Here is a 23,937-nt window from a genome sequence, read left to right as displayed (position 1 = left end):
GCTTAGACATATCCCATACATGCAATAGGCGTAACGAATAAAATTGAGCGTATACAAAGGCAAGTCGGCAACGTAACATTTAGTTAGGCATTTGCTTGACAAAATTAAACGTACATTGTGCTTGACTATTAAAAAAATTATTGTTCAAAATACCTGCGTATCAGCAGCGCTTATGCGATTGGGTAGCTAGAAACCTTATAGTTATGAGACATTTAAACCTACATGAACAGTTAAACCTATATGACGCCAAACACTTACAGTTCAATTCCCAAGTCTAAATTTTGACAAAACATAGCAAAGGCGCTACAAGCGGTTGAACTTCATTACCTGCTTAGTGTTAGGTTTAAAAATGCTTGGTTATTTTAAATAGCGTTCGGGTCACGATATTAGTGTAAGAGAGTAGTGGCATAACACGTACACTATGTTCTGCCGTAGTTGTCAACACATATACCCCAAAATTTCAGCATTATTGCACGGGATAAAAATGTCTGAATTTAAAGTTCAAAGTCCGATGCAGATGTTAATTCTTCAAAAATTTCATAGCAGCACAATTTAGTTAAAATGTTGGGGAGGCCTAAATTGGTGGAACCGTTTAACTTGGGACCTAAAAGCTTGAACATGCAAAGAAGCCCTGTTGAACCAGGCGTCGTAATAAAGGGTGCAGCACTAACACAACACAAAAGTGCTTTTATGCGAATTATAGTTCAGCTATACCTAATACAAAAAAATAGAACAAAGAAATAAATTAAGAAACGGGTTAGCTGTATGAAGAAATAACTGCAGCAAATCATCGGCTCATTTTATGTAACTTACAGACTTCAGCACACTTGCAAGTGACTTTGTTAGTGAACACAGTAGCCGATGTTAAAGGCATAGGTCACATCTTTAGTTGTTTAAAAAGGAGGGCGTATGGACACTTTTTTGTTGGTGTCAAAGGACAACTTGGTGTTTGTTAAATAGAAGGACACGCTATCAAAACGAGCACGTTTTGTGTTCCTAATAACTCCAAAATGTGAGCAACCAATACGGTTCCTGATCACTTGCGCATAGTAAGCACGGTCACACTATTAAACTAAGATGGCAGCCACGTACTATCTTATTAATTATTGGACACATAGTTTTATTGGTTTCGTTAATTGTGTTGACAATTGGCACCATGATGATGTAGTTATTAGTTTCGCTGATGGGACTTATTTATTTTTTGTTTCGGGATCGGGGTCGCGCATCTCATTTATTATTTCAATTTCATTGACGTTCGTGAAGTTGAGAAGAGCAAGCGCAGCGGCTTTGTAAACAAAAAAATATATAACACCGTAACTACGTTAGCTATTGCTTGCATAAGTTATTTGTGTGTTTAATATAGTCGGAAGTTTCTTTGTTATCAAAGTTAGGTGAGCTCCAAAACAAAAGCTTGAAAAGTAAAAACAGAGCAACATGAAAAAAGGGTGTGTTGACTGTTCAAGGTATTCTCTGGTGGTGATCAACGTTGTGTTTTTGGTAGGTTTGTTTTTATTGATATGCAAATTTATGTTTAAAAATTGAAACCCTAACCTGAAGTCCTAGACTAACTCCAAATTAACTACTGTATCCTTTTTAACAATCTCACATTCCAAAGCCCTTATCTATTGAACATATACATTGGATTCTGTCAAAATCAATGATTTCTTTTCTATTCTGCTTAATTGCCACTAACCTCGTTTGATTGTTGGATTAGTGAATTTTATTTCTTTTGACTTTTTCTTAGATATTCGGACTTCTGTTAGTTGCACTTGGAGCATTCATTGTTGCTGTTCCTGCCACTAATTATGTCATCACTGTATCTTCCACAGATGTTACCACAGTAAGATTAAAAATAATAATATTATAGAGGCAAAACCAGTTTGTCACTATTCTAATTTGTGTTTGTAGATTTGAATCACTTGTCCCGATTATCTAAAGGTTGTGTATGATGCATACACATTTATACTACCCTAACCGGTTTATTTTCTTAACAAATGATAAGCGGCTGTTTGGGATTTATTGAACTGTATTAATAAACCGTTTTTTTGTTTGTATCTGCTAAATATTGTTTTGTATTTATCAGAAGACATCAGGTCTTTTACAGCAAAGATCTTTGAAACTACAAATTTACTAGCAGACCAAAAATTATACAACCATTTAAAAAAAATTGACAACTCCCAATATGTCTGAACATGTTTATAAACTAGGGCTGAGCAATTTTTATAAAAAGATAATACAAGGCTTTCTTTATAACTAGGAGCAGATTTGGAATGCAAGTATGCTGGTGATAGCCACTGGTGGATTTATTATGTTAATCGCCCTTATACATTGCTGTGGAGCTCTGAACAGCAGCAGCTGTATCATGATGGGGGTAAGAGATTACATACAAATGTGAACTTCACTCTTGTTTTTATTAAAATATGTAATGTATGACCTGTTCTACTCAATAAAAAAAAGCTAGATAGTGAAATTGTATCTGTAGTTTAAGTTGGAGATTCTCCCTATGTTCCAAAAAGTATATACATAGCTTGAGCTATAATGTTGGTGGGTAGGGTTTCTTATCTACCTCAATATGAGCATTGCTAACAGTAGGTGTGTTTTATTTACATTTAATATTCAAATGTTTGGATCCAATCCAAGTATAAAGTGTTTTTTGTTGCCGGTGTGAACACAATTGTGATAAATTTTCTGTGCTTTGCTGCTGAGTTATACCAACTTTCAAACTGAACCTTATTTTATTGCTTGTTACTGTATCACACTTTCGCACACATGTATATGTATCTAATGCAGGTCAGCATTTTTACTGGAGTACTTCTTGTTTTTGAAATAACATTGGTTGTATTGGGCTTCCTGTTTTCAACTCAGGTATATATATATATAAAGTTTTTACTATGCAAAAGATAGAGTCTATATATCTGATAGACAGTTAGGTAAATCTTACAACAAGGTCTATTACTTCAAGATTGGGTCCATTAATTCATATATTTTTTCTCAAATCTTTTTCCACTATTTGTTAAATGAAACATGGTACATAGCAATTTAAATTTACACACACTGTAGATAAATATCCTTTTACTGAATTACAGCTGGGTTAAATACAGTTTACTAACATGCTCAGATCTAGATACACATATTGTTTACATAGAACAAAAATGCAAAAAGTGTGGGTTGCTGTTGGTTAACATATAGGTTTTGTAAAACATGTTTTTTTTGTGCATATGTGTCAATTTGTTAGTGTGCTTGATAATATCAGAGTTTTTCAGCTGAACCAGCCACTGCCTTATCAAAGCTTTTAATATTCATGTAATACTGTTGGGTAGTTTGTTCCACAAATCCTTGTAAACGTAGAATGGTTAAAGAAAATCTTTAAATCTTAACATTTAATTAAATTTAGATTGGACAACACATTGTAAAGGAGTTGAGTTACTCACTTTATGATTATAAAGGTGACAATGCAACTGATCCTGTCTCTGTGGGTTGGCGCGAGATACAACGCAAGGTAGAAAGCTCATATGTACTATATATTAGTGATTCTAGTGATCATTTTTTTACTTGCATACCACTTGTTTCATACAGCATTTGAAACTCCTTATAATTTGTAAATCTGATAGCATACCGCTTGTATCCAGAAAATATGCGACAACGTTTTTTGTGAACACAGTACATACAGTTTTTATGTATGTCACATCGTTACCTTATGTAACCGTTAATAAGGCGATTAAAAAATTGGTTGTAGAAAATGAAAGTACTGATAACACTTAATAAAGCACTATATTTGGTTTGCACATAATTGTTGTCAAACACACACATGTATAATAGTTGAAACAAAAGTTATTTTAAATGTTTTTTAGTTCAAGTGTTGTGGAATTGACACAGATCAAGGATATACAAACCACACCAACGTAAATATCAGTGCTGCAGATGTTGGATCGTGGTGGTACAGAAACGTGGGAAGTACCATGGGTCAAGGTAAGACACATCCTGAAACTCATAAAATCTGAAACACACACCCTTTAATTTTACGGCCCTGAAATTTAACATAGATTCTTAACAGCCTTATGGTAACTGTACCCTGCTTGTAAATGTTTGTCACCAAAACCGCTGTATCAAGTTGTACCACAAACCTGCAAATACCATCTGTAAATTAGACTGCACAATGAATTGGTGTTCCTATCTATGTACAATCTTGTGTCACTGTTTCAAAACCATGTTACTGTCACAATATGTCATGTTTTATATCCTGTTTGCTAAATGTTCATTACGGACTGATTTTATGATGGTGTCAGCAAATATTTAATTGTTTAATTATTCTATGCCAGTGGTTCGCAAACTGTGGTACTCATACTACTAGTGGTACCCCGGAACTTTTCAGGTGGTACGTGAGTAGCTTTCTGTGATACCTAATTTAAGTCTGATCTAAAATTGCAACTCAACGGACCCAACTGATCAGCCTTGGTTTGGGCCAAACTCGTGTTTTGGACATTCTTTGAAACTGCTAAATATGCTAGCCAGGTTGAGAAAATGGGCCTATTTATTGGTCTATCGATTCAAACAGGGTTTAGCACCTAAACTAAACTTTAGGTGGTACGCAGAGATAAAAATAGTTGTCAGGTGGTATGCGATCCATGTAAGATTGAGAACCACTGTTCTATGGAAATACACTTACGTAAAAAAGGTTGATGGTTGACTTTCTCATTAGATTTTAATTGTAAGGACATACAAAATTCGTCATTTAATCTAATACATAATTCATTTTTTTACATTTTTCCTGGAAGCAACACATCTGTAAGTATACAAAAATATTAACTTAGTTGATGTCTGCAAAATACTAACACATGTGATCTGAAACTTCTTTGTTTCTAACCAACAATACCAATCAGTTTCCTCACTGCTCTAGTGCATGAAATTTAATTTGCTGTCTGATTTAGTTGTAGTATATGTGGTTTTTGTTGTTAACTAATGTGAACCGAAATCACCCGAAAAGTTTCAGACTGAGGCCAATGCCGATATTATCAGTTAAGTTTCCTGATAACCGATGTTTTAAGCTGACATTTTGTTTTCACTTGAGGACCTAAATTGCAATGTTGTTTATCAGTCAGACCATTGTATGATAAAGTAGATGACTAAAAAGCTGACATTGATAATAATCCGTAATATGCTGAATATCGGCCCAGCCAATAATCGATCAATTCCCAGTATGTATATTTGTAAGGCAGCTGAGTTATTTTCCAAAGCAGCTTTTAAGATGTAAGGGCTGCAAAAACTAAAAGACAATTTAAAGAAAGCATGACTTGTGCTTACTAGTGACAACAAATCTATTGCATTTTTAAGGTTATAAAACCTTAGAAATTGATTTTATGCAAAATATAAAAATAATTTAAAATCCAAACCTGCACATTTTGGTAATGTTTCGGCCAACTAGTCTTTTATGCATCAGTAGTGTTAAAAAACAGATTATTTCTTCTGTAAATCACTGTAGACAACCAAAGATTTTTTAATTAAAGATATGCCATACTTCACTGTATCCTTTTGAAATTTTGCACAAGGTTTAAGCATGTAGGGCAAGTAAATACTTGGTTGTGCACAAACAACAACCGTTCATAAAATCTCAACTTCATGTTCGTTGTCAATATAATGCAGTGAGCTTACAAAAAGTCTCGTATGACAACTTTGTGCATAATATACTTATATACTTAAATCCTTTTGGTCAGTTTAAAAAAACCAAGCAATCTAGCAAAAATCCATATACTCCATATTTAGTCCATATACAGCTTCCAGTACATACCTTTTTCTGCACATGTACATGGCATTACAACTTTTTCTTCAAGGCAACAAGTTGTATGTCCCTGTTCATGCAGAAAAAGTTTAAAATCCGTTTGAAAACAATGTAGCCCTTCCAACATATTTCACAAAATGATAGATTTGTAAACCTGGTGTTTACACCAAAATACAATTAAACGAATATATACCTTATGGGTTTCAGTTAATTATTCAGCTGTTTGCAACAACATGTTTGTTGGGGCAGCAGTGATCCATCTGTTTAAGTTAATTACATAAATTGTAGTTTAAAAACTATACCTTCAAAATCAAAAATGTATTGTTTTGTGATTAAGACAAGTCTTAGTCGGTTGAAATTCTCCCAATCGAGTCATTACATCACTGATAAACACCAACTAAACATTTGTGTTTATTTATGCACATAAAACAAATTTGATTTTGCTGCCATATGTATAGTTACAAGGTATGTGTTAGGCTGTTAAAGCTTGTCTTTTACGTCATTTAAATACTTGCCTAATTACAGAATGGCCTGACTCCTGCTGTGTACAGAACAAATTCGGGGAAGCAAACAACACAGTTTGTCATCGAACCGTGGCTGAAGGAAACCCTGATCTTTATACCAATGTAAGTAGCTTGTACTGGGTTAATCATTGCTAGGATGAAGTGGAAGTTTGCATTTCAGATTAAGTACTTTCCATTCTAATGTTTCGTGGGTTTGCTTGAACAGCTTGAGTTTGTAATGTGCTGTGCAAAACTTATTACACTCACAACTAAAACTGCCTTACATTGTCTAGTTTTCTTGTATGTTTTCTTAAAAAGAAATGTGTATGTGTGTGTTTATACCATGACATAACTTCTACGTTTAATGAGATACGTCCAAAGTCTTTGGTTGGTAAAAAAATTAAGAATAAAATTTTTTTTATTGCCATGATCTTTTTCTGATTTTTTAAATTCATAATACAAAAAACGACAGCATTTTATATTTTTATGTTTGTTAAGGTGGCCTGGTTTAAAAACAAAAATATCTTTAAAACAAAGTGTTATTATACACATGTTTGTTTAGAATATAACCCTAGCTTATGTCTAAACCAAATGCATTCCATGCCCCTCTTCTGTTGTTGTTTACTAACAAAATGCTTTTGATGTTTAGGGATGTTATGAGCAAGTTCTGCGATTTCTTCAGGTCAACATGGGACTCATTTCCGTCATATGTATTGTGATCTTTGTTGTAGAGGTAAAAATGTTGTATTGAAAAACTTCTAAACTAGACTTAACCAAGCTTTATACAGCTCTTCTGGCAATTTTAGTTTTGTAATGGCCCTGATGAAGGCGACCTGTATAGGAAGTCGAAACTTTGGGTCAAAAATACAATTGCCTAAAAAGCCCTATCAAGTTGATATTATGCCAACATCCTATATATTACACAAGCTCTTTAGGTTTTGCAAAAACACGGTTTATATAATAACCAAGCGACTAGTTTAAAACTTACCAGAAACAATTTCTCAGCCCATTGTATTAGGTGTGCTATAACTATTTTGGGCAAAGACATTTTTAATGTAAATTTGAGAGTTTTAGTTTCTTATTTCAGTGCAAACACTCTTTTGCCATCATAAATGTATCTTTGTAATGTAAGCATATTTAATCTAGACCTTTGTTACATTTTACATCACCTTAACATTTATTTGTGTTTCGTAGATTGCTTCCATTGTCGTTTCTTGCAAACTCTACAAGGTTTTTAAGAGCCCACAGTTCCAGAAACTGTAAAGTCATTCCATTGCTTAAGTGTGCAATAATTCTTAACTGTGCATTCATCAAACTGCCACTAAAATTATTGACTTAATAGTGCTTTTTTAATTTTTAATATCATCATTACAATAACATTGTGCGTAGAACACATTGCCTAAAGTTGCAATTTTTCACTTTTTTTGTATTTGTATTGTTTGTCATTACTGTTCTGTTTTTGTGCAAACATATTTCCTGTGTCTTTTTGTTTAATTGTTCACAATGGTTGAAAAGTTAGTTCTTTATGGTATTTTATTTCCAAAAACAGTGCCCTTTTCAATTTTACATATTTTCTTTGAAGTTTTATGCGATAAGCAACTGGAATTACAAGAAATCTAATTCTTTGACAAAGTCCCTATTGAACAAAACAAATTTATATTTGTAAAATGTATACCCAATATTATCATGAACAGATAAGTTAGGTTAACTACTGAACAAATTTGTCATGCTTTTTAATGCAATTAAATGAAGTGTTTAACTTGACAATTTTTGGTTAACTATCGCTATTCAATTAACCAGATTTGCCTGTATGAAAATCTGCTCTCTGTTATGCACTTAAAGTCATGAACTTCTTACTTTTATGTTTTAACATTGTGATTTTTACATTTCAACTTCCATTGTGGTACTTTTTATAGTTGAGGTGTAAGCTTGTTGCACAACCATTCAGGACTTAGCTGAACAAAAAGTTTCCTCCCATACATGTACAATGCCACAACCTCCAACCTTGGGCAAACATAAATTATATTACCCTGCAACTTGCCTTTTATGTTTATGTTTGGAGTAATATAAGCTGGTTTAATGCTTTCAAATGGTTTTTTGCAGAGTTTTCGTCATGCTTTCTGTTTTGGGCCCATAAGAAAAACCCAAATCCATTTCATCACAGTCAATCTGTGTTAGCTTATTTATGGGTCCCCTTCCCTGAAGGGGACACATATTGTTTTTGTCCGTATTTTTTTTTCTTTTTTCTGTCTAACGCTGGTTTGTAACGCTGGTTTGGTCAAGAAAGAGTGCTTCAAATTTATTCAAATTTGGACATATGTTAGATATTAATCCAAACTTGGTCCACCTGAAGTTTGACCCCAAATTACCCAGCGGTTCACCCACAGGCCCCCGAAACGTAAAAATTTTAACGCTGGTTTGTAACGCTCGTTTAGTGAAGAAAGCGTGCTTCAAATTTATTGAAGTTTGGACATATGTTAGAAATTAATCCAAACTTGGTCCACCAGAAGTTTGACCCCAAGTTACCCAGCGGTTCACCCACAGGCCCCCGAAACGTAAAATTTTTAACGCTGGTTTGTAACGCTCGTTTAGTAAAGAAAGAGTGCTTCAAATTTATTCAAATTTGGACATATGTTTAATATTAATCTGAACTTGGTCCACCTGAAGTTTGACCCCGAATGACCCAGCGACACACGCTCGTTTGGTCAAGAAAGACACTGTAGGCAGAAGTCCCAAGAGAGTACGTTTACGAATAATAGGGCAGAGCGGGAAGGCTCAGCTTGACGTCGGACAGACGTTTTACGAGACGTCGTTTCGGTGATTAGAAATCAGCTGTTTTGCACAGCAATGCTATGTCGTTTTATTAAGTTATCACTCACATTTTCAGTTTCGGCAAAGGTTTCACACTTATGACGCCATTTAAACCTAATAAGCGTGCTTCGGTTTCGTATAATGTCAAGCAAAACTTTGTTAAACAAACTAAATATAAAAAAATAAACTTGACTTTTTTACAAGATAAAAGTTTTTTTAAATGCTCGTTGTCAGGTTGGCCGCTGCATGACCACGGGTTACTTAAGGTCAATTAGTAGGTATTACTAACACAGTTCAGAACTTTCTTTCGTCATAACGTAGCGTTTTTTTTTTTTTTGAATCAAATACCCAAGGCATGTATAAATTAGGTCAAACGGTGTTGTTGAACACCAAGGACGGCGTGCTATTGAAAACGGTGTCAAAAGGTCAAACAGTCGTTTGGTGTGTGCATCCTAAAAGGTTACTACATGTCAATGGTACTCGTTTTGCGAAACAAAGTTAAATGAAAAACTCGTTTTACGAAACAAAGTTAAGCAAGAGATTAAATTGAAAGTATTTGTTTCGTTCTTTTTTAATGTTTTTGTAATTATACGACAATAATAGTGCAAAAAAATACAACAAAATTTTTCATTGTTGGGTTAATGCTTTCTAAAAATTTGTTTTAAGAATTTAAAAATCACCGCAACATTAGTTTACCGTAAATCCGCACAAACACGCGTGTGGGGACCCATTAGTTTTTGTTTACAAAAACAATCATATGTGTAGATCAAATGATGTGTATAGTAAATTGGTAAATATCGTATAGAATATATAAAATGGAAGTATATCAGAAAGCCACCATTCTAGTTCCATCATTTAATTGTTAGTTTAGATAGATTGTGTAAGTTTTAAACCTTCTAATTTACTTGTCTTGTTTGTTGTAACACTGTTATTTTTGCACATTTAATTTCGGTACCATGTTTGAAATCTTTGAAACTCATGCTGTTTAATTGTTTTCCCTGTTAAGAAATATTTTCTCTAATAATGCCCAGCAGTTGTTCTCAAACTCGGTTTTTGGGGCCGCATGCGGCTCCCAATTACTTATTCTGCGGCTCGCACCAGACCTCGGAAAACCACCTAACATTGCTATTTTAGCTTTCAAAGTAATAATCTTCAGTGATTTTCTCAAGGTTTCAAGGCACTTAAAAAAATACCATTTGGCCTCGACAATAAAAAAGTTTGAGAACCACTGCTCTACAGTGTTAATCATGTATCTGACCAACTGCAATCATCTACCTAAAGTTTACCTGCATGAAGTACCTTTAATGTACAATGGTGCGGAGTATTAAGGTTTACCTTAGAAAAGAACAATTTGACATTACAAGTAATTATATAATCTAATAGTGTTGTATGTGTCAGTGTTATTGCTTGTAGGTAGATGTAAGCAATCTTGTTGCCCCATGTCTGTTTTTCTAAAGAAATGAACTTATGAAATACCCGAAAAAAGTTTTTTTGCACCAGCAGTACAAACAGACACATCATCATGTTTTTCTATTATTTTGACAAAAATTTACACCAATTACATTCCAACAAGTCAGTGTTACCACCCGAAAAAAACTTTGTGGGAAGGCGAATAGTTAGCACCATAATTTTTACAGGAAAGTGTTTAGCAAGCCTAATATGCTTCATCACAAAATGATAACTATAGTTTAAAGGCTACCCAAACATTTTCAAACATGGTTTTGTGTTTTGTCTGTTTCTGTGTGACTGAATTTAAGTGCTTTGTAAACAAAACAGCATTTTTAAATAAGTACATAAATAAATAAACAAAACTGTGCAACCAAAATAATTAAACAGCAGTAGAATCGTTTTTCAAGTTTATTCTAACATGATTTTGTCCATAAATAAACAATGATATTGTAAACTAATCTGCATAATAACTAATTCATCAATAAATAAATGTAATAACAAACTATAATCATCATTAGGTATTCAGAGCTTGAGAAATATATGAACAAATGTGTAAATAAATGAACAAAACTATAACATATTCATGATTAATATAATGCACAACAACGGTTTTCCAACTTATATTTAAAATTGAGTTTGTTAATAAACAAATACAGTAAACAATGATGTTTTCAACCACACAGTATACGAACCAATGCATTATTAAATAAATAGATTGCAGATAAAAAAAACATTTCAAGAAAATAAAGCACATACAAATGAAAGTTTTGTAGGCCAAAAATGCATGAGCAACCTTTGCAAAACTGAGTTCTGTCTAAAGCTTTTAGGAATGGTTTGGTGCATTACCTACATTATTCAGTTGAATTTCGCTTTGGAGTGCTTTGAAAGCAACTCTCAGGATGAAATGGAAGGAACTCCTCAGTTTGACTTGAAGCATGTTTTCGATTGCTTTAACAAAAACAAAAATAGTTTTTTTTTTGTTTAATAATACACAACACATTATTTTGTTTACATGCAATTGTTTTTGCATATACTTACTTGGTAGCAACTTGGTTTTCAGCAATCAACATTTTTGCAACTTTGCTCAGTGTGTTGGTCATATCTTGTGTTTCTTTATTGAGCTGTTTCATTAACTAAAATATGGTTCAGCTATTAGAACAAACATTCGATGGTGATAGCAATAAATATGATAAAATTGTGCTTTAAAAAACTCGGAAAACAAATCTTAAACCAGTTTTTTTAAAACACTTTATTACAACTTGGAAGTTCAAACAATTACTTTCTGAATGTGACATTCTTTTCTCTGCATATGTTTTATAGCTTGTGCAATCAGATTTTCAGCAGATTGACAAGGAGTGGTTGCAGAAGTCAGCAAACTTTCCCCAATTCCAGATGAATAAGTTGATTCCTAAACAAAAACTTTTACATGCAGTTATAAAACAGCTTCATCAGGTATATTTCATCAAAATCCAAACAGAATTTGTACCACCTGGTATTCTTTTTTCCTATTTTGCTACTAAAGTTGTTGGAATATTTTACATTATTGAATAAACAGAATTTGATTCTTTTTTCTTATTGTCTTATTACAGTCAGTGTATTTTATATTTATTATACTAAAAGCACTCTATGTCAATGGAAATTTACAAAAAACTTACAGAGCTAGACATGTCATGAACGCTATGAGATTTGTTAAGCTTAGTTTCTTTGTTTTCTAATTGTGTGATGCAAATTCGATCTGAATTACTGTATGTTCCACTGAAAAAATAAGGATCATTTGGGTTGATGAATGGATTTTTTCGTTGAGCATCTGCTTTAGAGATGTTAACAAGATGTTAAAAAATACAGCAAGACAGACAGAGAGAGATGTTACAACCTGCATAGCAACGTTGCCTCCGCAAAGATGAACTTGGACTTGGACTTGGACTTGGAGATTGAAGATCTGAAGCAGTTTTAGGAAATTTATTTCTTTTTTCTCTCATCCGACAAAAGTTGATTTCCTTCTGCATCAGTGTTTTAGGCCTAAATGGCCAACATGAGCAGGTTCGACGCCTGTTCCGACTATCAAACGAAGGTTTCCGTTTCTAAAAAGCATCAATCATGTTTTTGCATGTAGTGTGATATTACAAAAGAAGCTAATAAACGCTATGTTCTCTTAATTGAACTGAATTGAACAAAAACTAATCAGCGAAATGGAAACTTAGAACATTTTTTCACTATAGCAAGGTGAAAATAATGTGGAGAATCAGGGTTGCCAGGTTAAATTTTTGACAGTAGGCCAGACTATAGGCCAGAACGCTTAACCTAAGGCCAAACTTAAATTTTATGCTAAATTTCTACAGGAGAATATGGACTTACATCAGGTCGTTTTGAACGAACAGACGGACACCTCATTTTGCCACTTGGTGATACAGTAAGAAAAGGAGATGTTTTCATTTTGTTGCGTCGAATAAAACATTCTAAAATCCTAGAATCAAGTTTTCAAAACCAAAAAAATGAACATGTCATTTTCATTTAGTTGGTTTCAGTTTTAAATAAATCTTCTAGTAGTAAAAAAACGCTTCCGCTTCACCATACAAAAACTTTAGTAAAGCAGACTAAACGAGTTTATAACAGAATTAAAACAAACTTTAAACTAATCACAAAACTTTGCTAATATTGAGCAGAAAAATAAAGAGCGGCAAAGCAAACACAAAAAAATCAGAAACACCGCAGTAATCCCAGGAGGAATACGCACATTTTACGTAAAATCAACTTTAAAATATGTATATTTAAGTTAATGAATGCCGGGAGACATTCATCCTTTTACTGATTTGCATCTTTTATTTTTGTCTTTTTGACAATTTAGATGATGAAATGACAATATATGAAAAGCGTTTTATTACAGATGTTTTAAGGTTATCGTCCGTGACGTCACTTCACACACTTGGCATTTGCCTTTTTTCCTTAAGGCCGGTTTACACCAAGCGCGTGCGAAGCGAGCAACGCGAAATTTCTTTCTCTGTTTAAGCAACGCGTGGGGAAGTCCCATTTCGCACTTCTCTCGTTTGCGCGCTTCGCGTCTGGGTTGCTCCGTGAGCAACAGAAACGGCGCTTCGCGCGAGAATTTGGCCCAGAATATGTAGGAATGATCAATCTTGGTCATTTATGTCGGTTACTTTGTTGTCATATGGAGGTTTAGGCGCTGCAACTTTATTGCACAATGTCAATTGATGCAAATTGTAAAAATATATCACTCATAAAAGTGCTTGACAGTCATAAATCGCGCTGTCATATCAAAAAGCACATGATCAATATACTATTTTCAAATGGTGGTAGAATAGGTGCAGTGGTATCAGAATTAATATGTCTGGAACCAAGTTTTCCAATGTACAGACCCACCAGGTAGATTAAATAGGAAATAACATAGTTTTTAGAAACTTAAATAGGTATTAACTTTGTTGTATTTTATCCCCAAAAAATGGTACATGTTTAAGTTTTAGAGTGCAAACAATCAAGATAAAAAAGACACACGAATACTTAAGAGCACAATTTCTTAAATTAGCTGCACAGAGTAGTAGTTTAGCATTACATAAACTACGACATTGGTTTAGGAGCAATTGTACTACTATCAGTTGCAAAACCACATCTTTAATGGTCATAGGCTTTGTATTGTGTACTATTGTTCGATTAACCCTTCACATGCAACAACTAAACACAATTCCATGAAATTAATTGCAAGTCTTATCATATATTGGCAGTGCATCACTGCCAGTTGAGCGGACGAAAGAACTTTGTTCGCAAAGTTCGCGCCTGGTGTAAACCTCGATTTTCGCGTCATTCGCGTGAGGAAAAAAAGAGCCGTTTGCGTTCGCGCTTGGTGTAAACCGGGCTTTAGTGCTTTATATACCGTGTTCTACAGCTTGATATTGTTTTAAAGTGTATTAAAAGTGATTACGGATCGATGGCCTGTTTATTTCGCGACATGAAATAAATTAAAGACTAGAATTTTGTGTTTGGCGTTGTTATAGTTTTAGTTAAGTTTAGATAAGCAATTAGTATCTTTTTCTTCTAAAGGACAGGTCAGAACAAAATTGGTAATTTTTGGTAATTTTTGATACGGCGCATATTAACCTTCTGATAATAATCGCTGTAAACAACGGTTAAATAATGTCTCATAAGGTTTCTAACTTACGTAATCTCATGAGCGCTGCTGATACGCAGGTAGGGATTTTAGACAATAAATTTTGTTCAAACAAAAAACTTACCTATTTTTCTAAAATCACAATTCCCTGGATCACTTTAGGTCAAGAAGGAAATGTTTGGAAATACTTGTTTTTAACTTATAGCCCTAACTGCGGCAAGTCGAAAATAAAGATGAAAATCAAACGGGATTTCACTAAGTTACTAAACAGTACTTATAAACTATAATAAACTATTTAAGATTTGACCTAAAGTGAACCAGACTCCAGTGCTGCTCATTTTTATGCGTCAAAGTATCTACCAATGTCTTGTGACTGAACCGTACGAAAACAAGATCTTCGGTTAGAAATAGCAGACGACAGACACCATATGAGTGTAGTAACAGAAGCTTGAGGGTTAGTGATTTGAAGTGCGTGTGCTGTAGGCTACTCTGGTAAGTCAAAACAATAGTATTGTTGCCATTTTTATTCGTTGGTATAAAACATATATTAGTAGATGTATTTTCTTTTCTGCTTATTGATAACACAGAAACGTCATAGCTTGTGTAGAAGTCATAAAGATTTGCACAGAAATTTTTAATTTTTTAAAATAAAACTAAATAGGTTACATTTCATAAAGAAACAATAATCTTTTTTTCAAAAATATCCCCCGCCCCCTCACCCTACACTTTGGACTAATATAGAACACGTGAAACCCATGCCTATGCAGTAAAATGTGTGTTTGGAATAAAAGTAGTTTGACAAATATTCGTTATAAGCCCAGTTGATGTCGCTTGCGCGAACAACAAGCCCAGTTGATGTCGTTTGCGCGACAACAAAAATTGTCCAAAGTCTCAAAAGTAGTTTTAGGCCAGTCATTTTGTCTTGGGTCGTAAAGTCATTTTGTTAGGCAAGTCATTTTATGTTGGGTCGTAAAATTTACGAGAGCTCCACTCCCTTTACGGTTTTAAAACAGTAACAATGGAAGCACTTTTTGATATGGGTTCACCAACAATGTCGTGTAAATATCAGTAACATGTATCAGTTTAGTTGGTTTCAGACAGAGGTGACTCATGCAAGGTTTTGCACATTATAAGAATGTTGTAGAAAGCACTAGGACTAACTTAAATAAAATTTATTTTTGCAGTGGTGCGTAGTTAAGCTGTCTCTAAATTGTAGTCCGTCAAACGAAACGACAAAAAGTCATTGGATTAGGGCTTGGTCATATTGTTTAGAAAGCTAAAAAGGATTTTGATTTTAAGGTTTGTCGTCTTGAAATTTTGAACCTTTAGATCAGCAGTTCTCAAACTGGGGTCCTCGGTCCTTTAGGGCAGGGGTCAGCAAATACTTTTTGGCGCGACCCTAGAAAATTGCTCTAAATTCTCGCGACCTAAGCGTTTTGCAAAATTGCTCTAAATTCTCGCGACCCAAGGGTTTTCGCATGTACGTTTGTGGAAAATACTAATCAACTAAATATCAATATTAAGACTGCTATTATGCTATTGTCAATTGCTATTTTCACATAAAACAGTAGGTAAACGAACGTATTTATTCTAACAAATGAGAAATTTGGGCTCTGTGTTAAGAACACAGCTAATCAGAAAACGCTTGCTTGCATAGGTGCGCTTCACTTGTTACATATACTTTATGTCATAGTTACGTAGTCATACGTAACAATGCAATAATAATGAAAAGGTTAAAAATTATATTCAGGGGAAATGTAATATACTTCGCGGGTCGCGACCCACTATTTGCGGACCCCTGCTTTAGGGGACCGTGAGGCAATTTTGGGGAGACCGCGAAGCGGTTGAAGTAATTCTATAATCTTATTTAGCGTCAGTTTGTGCCGCTGAATACGTATCAAATTATAGTTGAGAATCGACTGTCTATATTGGTAAACAATAACCTTTATTGAATGGCAACTATCAAAAATGCAATTGTTCGCGCAAAGTCGTATTGGGGTCACAAGCTGTCTTTGGATCATTATTATGCGCAATTTTGCATAAATAGCTAAAATCCTGCAATCAATTTTCGTTTTTCTGAAATACACATTGACCGTTTTGAAAAAAATACTGAAAACGTTCCACTGCCTTAGATAAAGTGTTGTTATCATCAGTAAAGTCACTATTCGCATTATTGACACAGTGAGGAGGTCATGGGGCCACACCACCTTATCTTTGCAAAATAATAGGCACTTTTTTGGTCCCAAAACATTTTCAAGCAAATTGTATTGAGTCACTTTTAATTTCCCCCACTAAAGCAATGTTCTGGTGACACCATTTTTTCTGACGGTGGCAATATTTGGTCAATGCATTTTATGGCAAGATGACTACATTGTCTGCTCGAACGTGTTCGAATGTGCCCGAACAAGTAACTACAGCCATAAATACAGCACTATTTTACGATTCTTTGTGTTTTTTCATCAACAATGCTATGTATAGTACTGGCAACGGGCCTATATTTTTGTTGGTTCAACTGGATTTTAGGTTGATTAAACTTTTAAACATGGTCGGATTATAAACACTTCAAAGGTTCTGTTTCAAAACTATGAAAAGTATGAGCTGTTTTAGGAAAGAATCCGTGCGAATTGTCACTGATCCGAACTCAGGAAAAGATTTACCGTATTTATTTCGAGATGATCACCCGCAAGTATACCAGAAAAATGTCGTATCCAATCATCATCGCAGCTCTTCGTGTGAAATGTAAGTTTACGTGGGTTGTTTACATTTATAAACTACGACAAGTCAAACTCTTCAGGCTAAAACGCAAAAAACGCAGAACTATGTGGTACTTTGACAAATAAACTTAAAACATATAGTTGTTGTCTGTATAATTCAAGTTTTATTCAGATTAAATCCGAAAGACCACGTTGACCATCCGAGTATCATTAAACGCTTGGGAACGAAACGACGTACAACCGGTGACCGTTCACTTATGTTGGAAGCTGGCTGTAGTGTGACTCTACATGACGTCATACAAAGAAAACAACAACTTTCATGGCTTGAAAGGTGTTACATAGCGATGCAGCTTGCGGATGCCCTGAGTCATTTTCACTCAAAATCAATCTGTTTTGGCGATATCACGTCAAAAAACGTTTTTCTCACAAGTGCAATGCAGGTAGATTGGCAAACAGACATAGAAGTTTTTTACTTAAATATATGCGAAGTTTTGTTTCATTTCAGAAAATGCAAAAAAACAGTATTTTTATTTCTTTAACAAAAAGATAGCACAAAATTGAATTCCAGTGACTTTGTATGTAGTTTGCAGGCCAACTAAGTACGGTGCATTAATAAGAATAATGATGTATTGAAAACATTGACACCGAGTTAGAGCTAAGTAGGAATTTGGCTTTAAATGATTCATAACGTTCTATATTAGACTAAAATTGCATGTGCTGACTTTGGCAGGGCAAAAGGATTTGTGCAAGCGATTGAAAACGTCTTGCACAAACAACAAAGCATAATACCTTTCTTTAAGAGATACATTTGTTTCAGGTTAAGATATTGGAACCGAACAGAATACAAACGTTACATTTGACCAAGGTCGGTGTAAATCGACAAATCAAACAGCCTTCTAACGATATTTACAGGTATGCAGAAAGCGTTTGCACTGGCAGAATAAAAAATAAGTTTGTTTTCCCTGCTAACATAAAACATAGCGACATTTATACGGAATAATCACAAAATAGAAATGTAGCGGCGCAACCTTGGGGCGTAATCATAAAACGCAATGCGTCGAATTGCAGTTACGCGATGGTTCTTTGGGAACTGATCACAAAAAAGAAAATTCCGACAAACACATACGTGTACCACGACATACTCGCAAGCGTGGATCGAGTGCTAAAAACGCTTGCAATATATTGAAGCAATGTATGGAAGATGACAAAAGCATGGAAAAAGGTGCATTTTACTTGCGCGTGTTGTAGTTGTTTAGATACCATTTTTGTGCTAATCCGTTATTTAAAAAAGTTGTAAATATATTGAAGTCAAGGGGAGAACTCGCCATACCATTTCGTTAAAAAAAGTTTTTTGAGATCAATTTATTGGGGTGCTTAGTTTTGGTGTACGAGAACGCATTGTGACATAAAATTACATAATTGTGTATCATTAACGCTTGAATCTATGCCAAAAACGATTTAATAGTCAACATTTATTTTAGTAACGGAAACTTTAAAAGATTTTTGGAATGTAAACCTGGAAGAAAGAATATCTGACACACCACCTTTCCAAATGCCAGAAGAACGTGAGTAAAGTTAATTTTGATTTTTGTTGTTACAGCAATAGAAACATTCCATGCAAAACAATCACACAACAAACTTGGCATTGAAAACAGTGAAAAAAACTTCGTTTGTGAACTTATTTACTTTTTTTTTCACAGAAAGCAGGATGTTGTCATTCAAATGGAGAAAAATGTTCTACTTTTCATCCAGTACATTTCAGAAACTTCAGGTGTAAAATGCAAAAATGTTTTTGACTTACAAATAATTAACACTAAATGCAAGTAGTGTGACCAAATTCCACATTGAGTTAAGTTTATTCCAGTAAAACAATAGTTTGTAAGACAACTTAGCTAAAATACTGATCAAATTAAAAATGGTGGTAAAGTTTTAACACCAACTTTCCAATAACTTGGGATTAAGGTAATATTTGTTTACAGAGACTTTTTCACGAAAGCAATTCATATGATTTCATTGAAGCAGAAAAATCAAAGTCACAAGTAAGAAATGTCATGTTTATTTTCAAAACAGCCGTGTTAAACAGTTTAAAAAAACCTTAAATAAAAAAATCATTTAAAAAAAGGAATTTATGTCATAAAATAATGTTAGGGCATAAGAAAGTTTCAAACAATTTGTGATGGCGTTAAAAATGGATGAAACTGTTTTATTTTGTTTCAGAAAGTTTACACACACAGTGATACACATGAGTCCATGGAAGCAGGAAAATCAAGTAATATTTTTCCAATAATAGGTATGACTGACATTACCTTTACAGAAACCATTTTCCAAAAAATGCTTCTTTCCTTAACTGAAGCAATTTTTAGCAGGCCAAAAATACACCAAGTTAATGGAATACCCACAAGGCCAGGCAATTGAATTAGAAACTGATGATTTGTTCCAGGCTTTACCACAGGTTGAATAATCAATTAGCTATATTTTACCTACAATTTCTCATATGTCTTTGATCTGAAATTTTTTTAAAATTAATATGAAAAATGTGTTGCTAAGTGTGGGCTAAATTATTGACAAAGTTGAACCATTTATAAACCTTACTTTGAACAATGTAACAATGTAAACAAATTAATTGAACAATGAAAAATATCAAGTTACTTAGAAAATCAGTTAAAATCTTTTCTACAAGCATTTTTACCAAATTTCCCTACTAGCTTTGTTATTTAAAGCAATAAATACATCAGACTTTAATTGAGCCAAATAAAAACATATAGTTACCTACTCAGGATCTGTTCCAATAATTCAGTGGCAAAACAAAGAAAATAACATTGATATGTTTTGTTATCTTGTTGCTAATTTCATAAAATAACAGGAGTTTGTAAGCAAAACAGAAGAGTGGGTAGGAAAACTTGGAGCAAAACTAACAGTTGGTGGATGTATTGTTGACATTCCACCCGGCGCACTGACAAAATATGTTAAAATCAAACTGACTGCTTCATATGGAAATGAGGAGGATGAGGTTGTCATTTTGAAGAAAGTCCTAAAGCTTTAGTTTCTTTTTACCTCGTTTTTTTTGTATATTTTCTCCACAGATTGAACTTACACCAAAATTTGATTGCAAACCTGATGGGCTACAATTTCACAAACCAGTTACCATTCACCTTCAAACTTGCTATTTGGCTGACCAATCAATTCCAGTTGATGTAAGCTTTTAGTTAAATTGATCTAGTTCATTTAGTCCATCTTTTATGTTTATTATCTTTTGAATTAAATCAAATACAGCACAAACACTAAACCCTGGGAAACAATGGCAAATGTTGATCACCATGACAAGAGGTTCATTACATTCCAAACTGACCACTTCTCATTGTAAGTGAATTACATTTAGTGGACAACAGAATGGTGTTTAACCCATCTTTTTAGTTTCAAGGCATTTTTAGAAAAACATATGAAAGGACAAATAACTGACTTTTGTGTCACCCAAATATTCAGCAAGGAATTAACCACTTCAATTCCACAATTTGGGTAATTATTGTGAGATATTGGAAAAAAATTAACCTAAAATTTATGAAACAAAATTTTGCTTCCACTCTGGGTGTGTTTACATTTTACCAGATAATGACAGCAGTTTATTTACAGCTTGAACAAAATGAGCTTTTTGTCTGCTATTCAATGGAACGGAACTCCTCAAACAATGACAAATGAGAGTAGGTGTAAATTATTCACAGTTTATTTTTTCCACATTTGCATCAATAGTCACACAATGCATAGATTTCAAAACTCATTGTTGGAATGTAAGTTTTTTAAATTTAAGTTTAACCATGAAAGAAATAAACTTGAACATGTTATATAACTTAGCTTAAACCTTACTTTCAATCCTTGTTTTCATAGTTCTATTTTTTCATTTAGATCAAGGACAGAATATATTATCAACTAAAGTAAGTGCAACAAATTGTTTTACTTTCAGTTAAAACAAACATGAGTAAGGTATTTTCTATGAACAGAATACATCAAACACAGTTTTAAAAATTGTTGGTACAAAAGGGGGGAAATTAGAATCAGATGGATGCTCATTGGTTATTCCGACAAATGCTTTGACACAAGATGTTCTGATCACAATTACTCCATACAAGTTTAATACAGTGGGTTTGTATATCCAGTGAAAGAGAATATTTGGTGCAAGTTGAATCATTTAGTCAAAAATATAACTGCCAAAGATTGCACATAGAATACACAGTAATGAATCATCACCAATTTTTTTCATATGTTTTTGAAATTTAATTCGCTTTGAAAACACACAGGACTTAAAGAAATGATAGGACTAGAAGCCAGATGAAAGAAAAAAAGACCACAAAGCTTTAAAAACTTATGTTTAAAAATTTAACCTGTACTAATGCAAACAAAATAAAACATTGTTTACTAATGCTAAACAGATGAAGAAAATACGTCTATGCTTAGCAAAGCCCTGCCTTTTTTAGAAGAACAGATCTGTTTGCTATTTCATCAGGTAGATATTGCTCCACATATAAGATGTGGACCACCTGGATTGAAGTTTGACAAATATGTGACAATCACTCTCCCCATTTTAAGGAACAGAAACAAAACTGTGGTAAATATTTGAATACAAACAGTTTTCACATGGTATTAATGAATGTGCAACACCAGAAATTTATTTTAATTAGTGTGTTTTTAAAATATACCTCCCAATGAAGGTTAAATACTGCAATAGAGATTCTCCATGGGCAGTGTTGACAAAATCACCCAAAATTTCAGGTGCAAACATATCCTTTCAAACCAAGCACTTTACCAAGTAAGTAAGCAGTGGAAGGTTTTCCACTTGTTTTCTTTGGTGCATTTATAACGACAGCCTGTATAGATTCTATACAGGTAACCATTTTTGTTGTGTTTCAGATTTAAGGTTGTTGCTCACAACCAAAATGATTCTTGCCAACTGACAAACCTAAAAATGATGAAGTTTGCCTTTCAAAGACTACAAAGTCCCAACGTTGATCAAATCCTTTTAAATTGCTTCATTGCTGGTGATTTGGCTATTATAAGAGACAATAGGGAGTTTCAGAATTGTACTTCAGCACATCAAAATGAGTTTCGAATGAGGTGAAGATAACAAGGTTTTAACCAGGGTTGCCATCAAAATGGACCCCAAAATAAGAACTACTAAAAACTGAAACTTTTATCCTAAATAAAACCAAACCAATCTTTGCATGTGTATGAGCCACAATATCTCACATGCCATGTTATTAGGCAAGAACACTCTGTTCTAGCCTCACCTTGTTGATCGAAAATACTTCATAAATCTCACGACAGCTCAAGTCTAGGTTTAATTCATTGTACTTGTAGCAGGGATTTGACTCGTAATTCTTAAAAATAAGGAAAAAAATTAGGAATCAAGTTAAAAACAAGGATATGTTGTTGAAAAAAAGGACAATCAATTTTTCTGTTTGTACCAATGATGTTACCATTTTATCAAATTAAAGCTTTTAATAAAAAACTAAATTAAACTTATTTTTTATCTTTAGAAGAGAAGAAGACCCAGTAAACCTGTCCATTACAAATAATGATAACCAACCAGAAACACAACAAGATCATATTTTTGAAAAATCACTAGCAGAATTCCATTACCGAATAACAGGCACTAACCATCAAATCAATTACATTCTCCAATGTGGTAACATGGTTTTGGAAAAAGCAAGGGGACGGTTCTATGTACCAGGTTTGTTCAATTTACCTCATTGTAATTGACCAAAAAGTTGACCAACACAAATCTACATTTCATTGTAGAATTGGAAAGAAACAATGAAAGAAATATGGGTAAGAGCAGAAAAGAAAACACACACTACAAGTAAACCAAATCATTAAAATGTTTTTCCAAAAACTGACTTATTTGGCAAAGGTTTTTAAAATGAGGTGTGCGCAAACTCCCCCCACAAAAAATCTGACATTTAGTACTAATACTGTAATAAAAAAATATTTCTTTTCCAACTAGTACATGTTCAATTCTACAGTGCCCTTTGATGAGAATCTTCTTGTAGTTGCAAACAATGTTGAAAATGGGGATTGGAACAGATTTACACGATTGCATTTAAGGGTAGATGAAGCAATACTGCGCAACTCTATAACAAACAACCGAAATGACGCAGAAGCCCACAAACGATGCATCCTTATGGCATGGTCTCAAAATGGTAAACACCAAGTTGAAACCCTTTATTGATAAACAAAAAGTGTTATTTGTTTTTTTTTAGTTGAAAATGATGCAACAAGACTGCAACAACTTATTGAACTTTTTCACACAAATGAGCGGGAACAATTTTAGTGATTTAGCTTTCATATAGTTGAACCTACTTTGTAGAAACTGTGGTCGTGATTTTGCAAAACATATATTGTTCAAACTTGGCTTAATCAATTTGTAAACGTGCGTAGTGAAAAATACATTTTTTAGTTTAAAAATCATGCTTTCACGTGTGATTAAAGTTTCCAATATGAGTTTGCAATGTTTTAAAGTTGTCAGGAAAGATTTAGTAACACAACCATGACCCAATCTAAAACTCACCAAAA

The 23,937-nt window shown here is 33.7% G+C and overlaps 3 protein-coding genes and 1 pseudogene across 5 annotated transcripts; 3 read left to right on the top strand and 1 right to left on the bottom strand.

Annotated features, from left to right (window-relative positions):
- The first annotated feature begins 1,238 nt into the window (after nt 1–1,238).
- LOC145209498 (CD63 antigen-like) lies at nt 1,239–8,369 on the top strand. Its single transcript, XM_080079793.1, has 9 exons — nt 1,239–1,497; nt 1,745–1,840; nt 2,258–2,371; nt 2,791–2,865; nt 3,395–3,499; nt 3,852–3,969; nt 6,302–6,402; nt 6,929–7,012; nt 7,474–8,369. The coding sequence occupies exons 1-9, from the start codon at nt 1,435–1,437 to the stop codon at nt 7,540–7,542; spliced, it is 825 nt and encodes a 274-aa protein (XP_079935919.1). The 5' UTR covers nt 1,239–1,434; the 3' UTR covers nt 7,543–8,369.
- A 2,234-nt stretch (nt 8,370–10,603) lies between these two features.
- On the bottom strand, nt 10,604–13,085 carry LOC145209499 (uncharacterized). Of its 2 annotated transcripts, none has more exons than XM_080079794.1 (6): nt 12,895–13,085; nt 12,413–12,620; nt 12,195–12,349; nt 11,819–11,947; nt 11,578–11,672; nt 10,604–11,487 (listed from the first exon to the last, which is right to left on the bottom strand). In XM_080079794.1, exons 1-6 carry the CDS (start codon nt 12,970–12,972, stop codon nt 11,391–11,393), a joined length of 762 nt encoding a protein of 253 aa, XP_079935920.1. In that variant the 5' UTR covers nt 12,973–13,085; the 3' UTR covers nt 10,604–11,390. The 2 variants fall into 2 exon arrangements, with proteins under 2 accessions (XP_079935920.1, XP_079935922.1); XM_080079796.1 differs by having other exon boundaries at nt 12,195–12,346; nt 12,895–13,082.
- Nucleotides 13,086–18,494: 5,409 nt separating this feature from the next.
- LOC145209497 (uncharacterized) lies at nt 18,495–21,662 on the top strand (annotated as a pseudogene). Its single transcript, XR_013855114.1, has 12 exons — nt 18,495–18,595; nt 18,855–18,938; nt 19,074–19,144; nt 19,353–19,412; nt 19,591–19,663; nt 19,737–19,825; nt 20,457–20,567; nt 20,647–20,733; nt 20,788–20,889; nt 21,004–21,071; nt 21,274–21,302; nt 21,369–21,662. The product of XR_013855114.1 is annotated as an uncharacterized LOC145209497 (transcript).
- Nucleotides 21,357–23,865, top strand: LOC145209500 (uncharacterized). Its single transcript, XM_080079797.1, has 8 exons — nt 21,357–21,506; nt 21,872–21,973; nt 22,047–22,174; nt 22,276–22,479; nt 22,902–23,095; nt 23,164–23,193; nt 23,388–23,564; nt 23,625–23,865. Exons 3-8 carry the CDS (start codon nt 22,071–22,073, stop codon nt 23,693–23,695), a joined length of 780 nt encoding a protein of 259 aa, XP_079935923.1. The 5' UTR covers nt 21,357–21,506; nt 21,872–21,973; nt 22,047–22,070; the 3' UTR covers nt 23,696–23,865.
- The last annotated feature ends 72 nt before the right edge of the window (nt 23,866–23,937 follow it).

Source organism: Phallusia mammillata, chromosome 1, assembly GCF_965637545.1.
Source record: "Phallusia mammillata chromosome 1, kaPhaMamm4.hap1.1, whole genome shotgun sequence".
Lineage (NCBI taxonomy): Eukaryota > Metazoa > Chordata > Ascidiacea > Phlebobranchia > Ascidiidae > Phallusia > Phallusia mammillata.
Note: the sequence above shows the minus strand (reverse complement) of the source record. Positions and strands in the feature narration are given on the sequence as shown.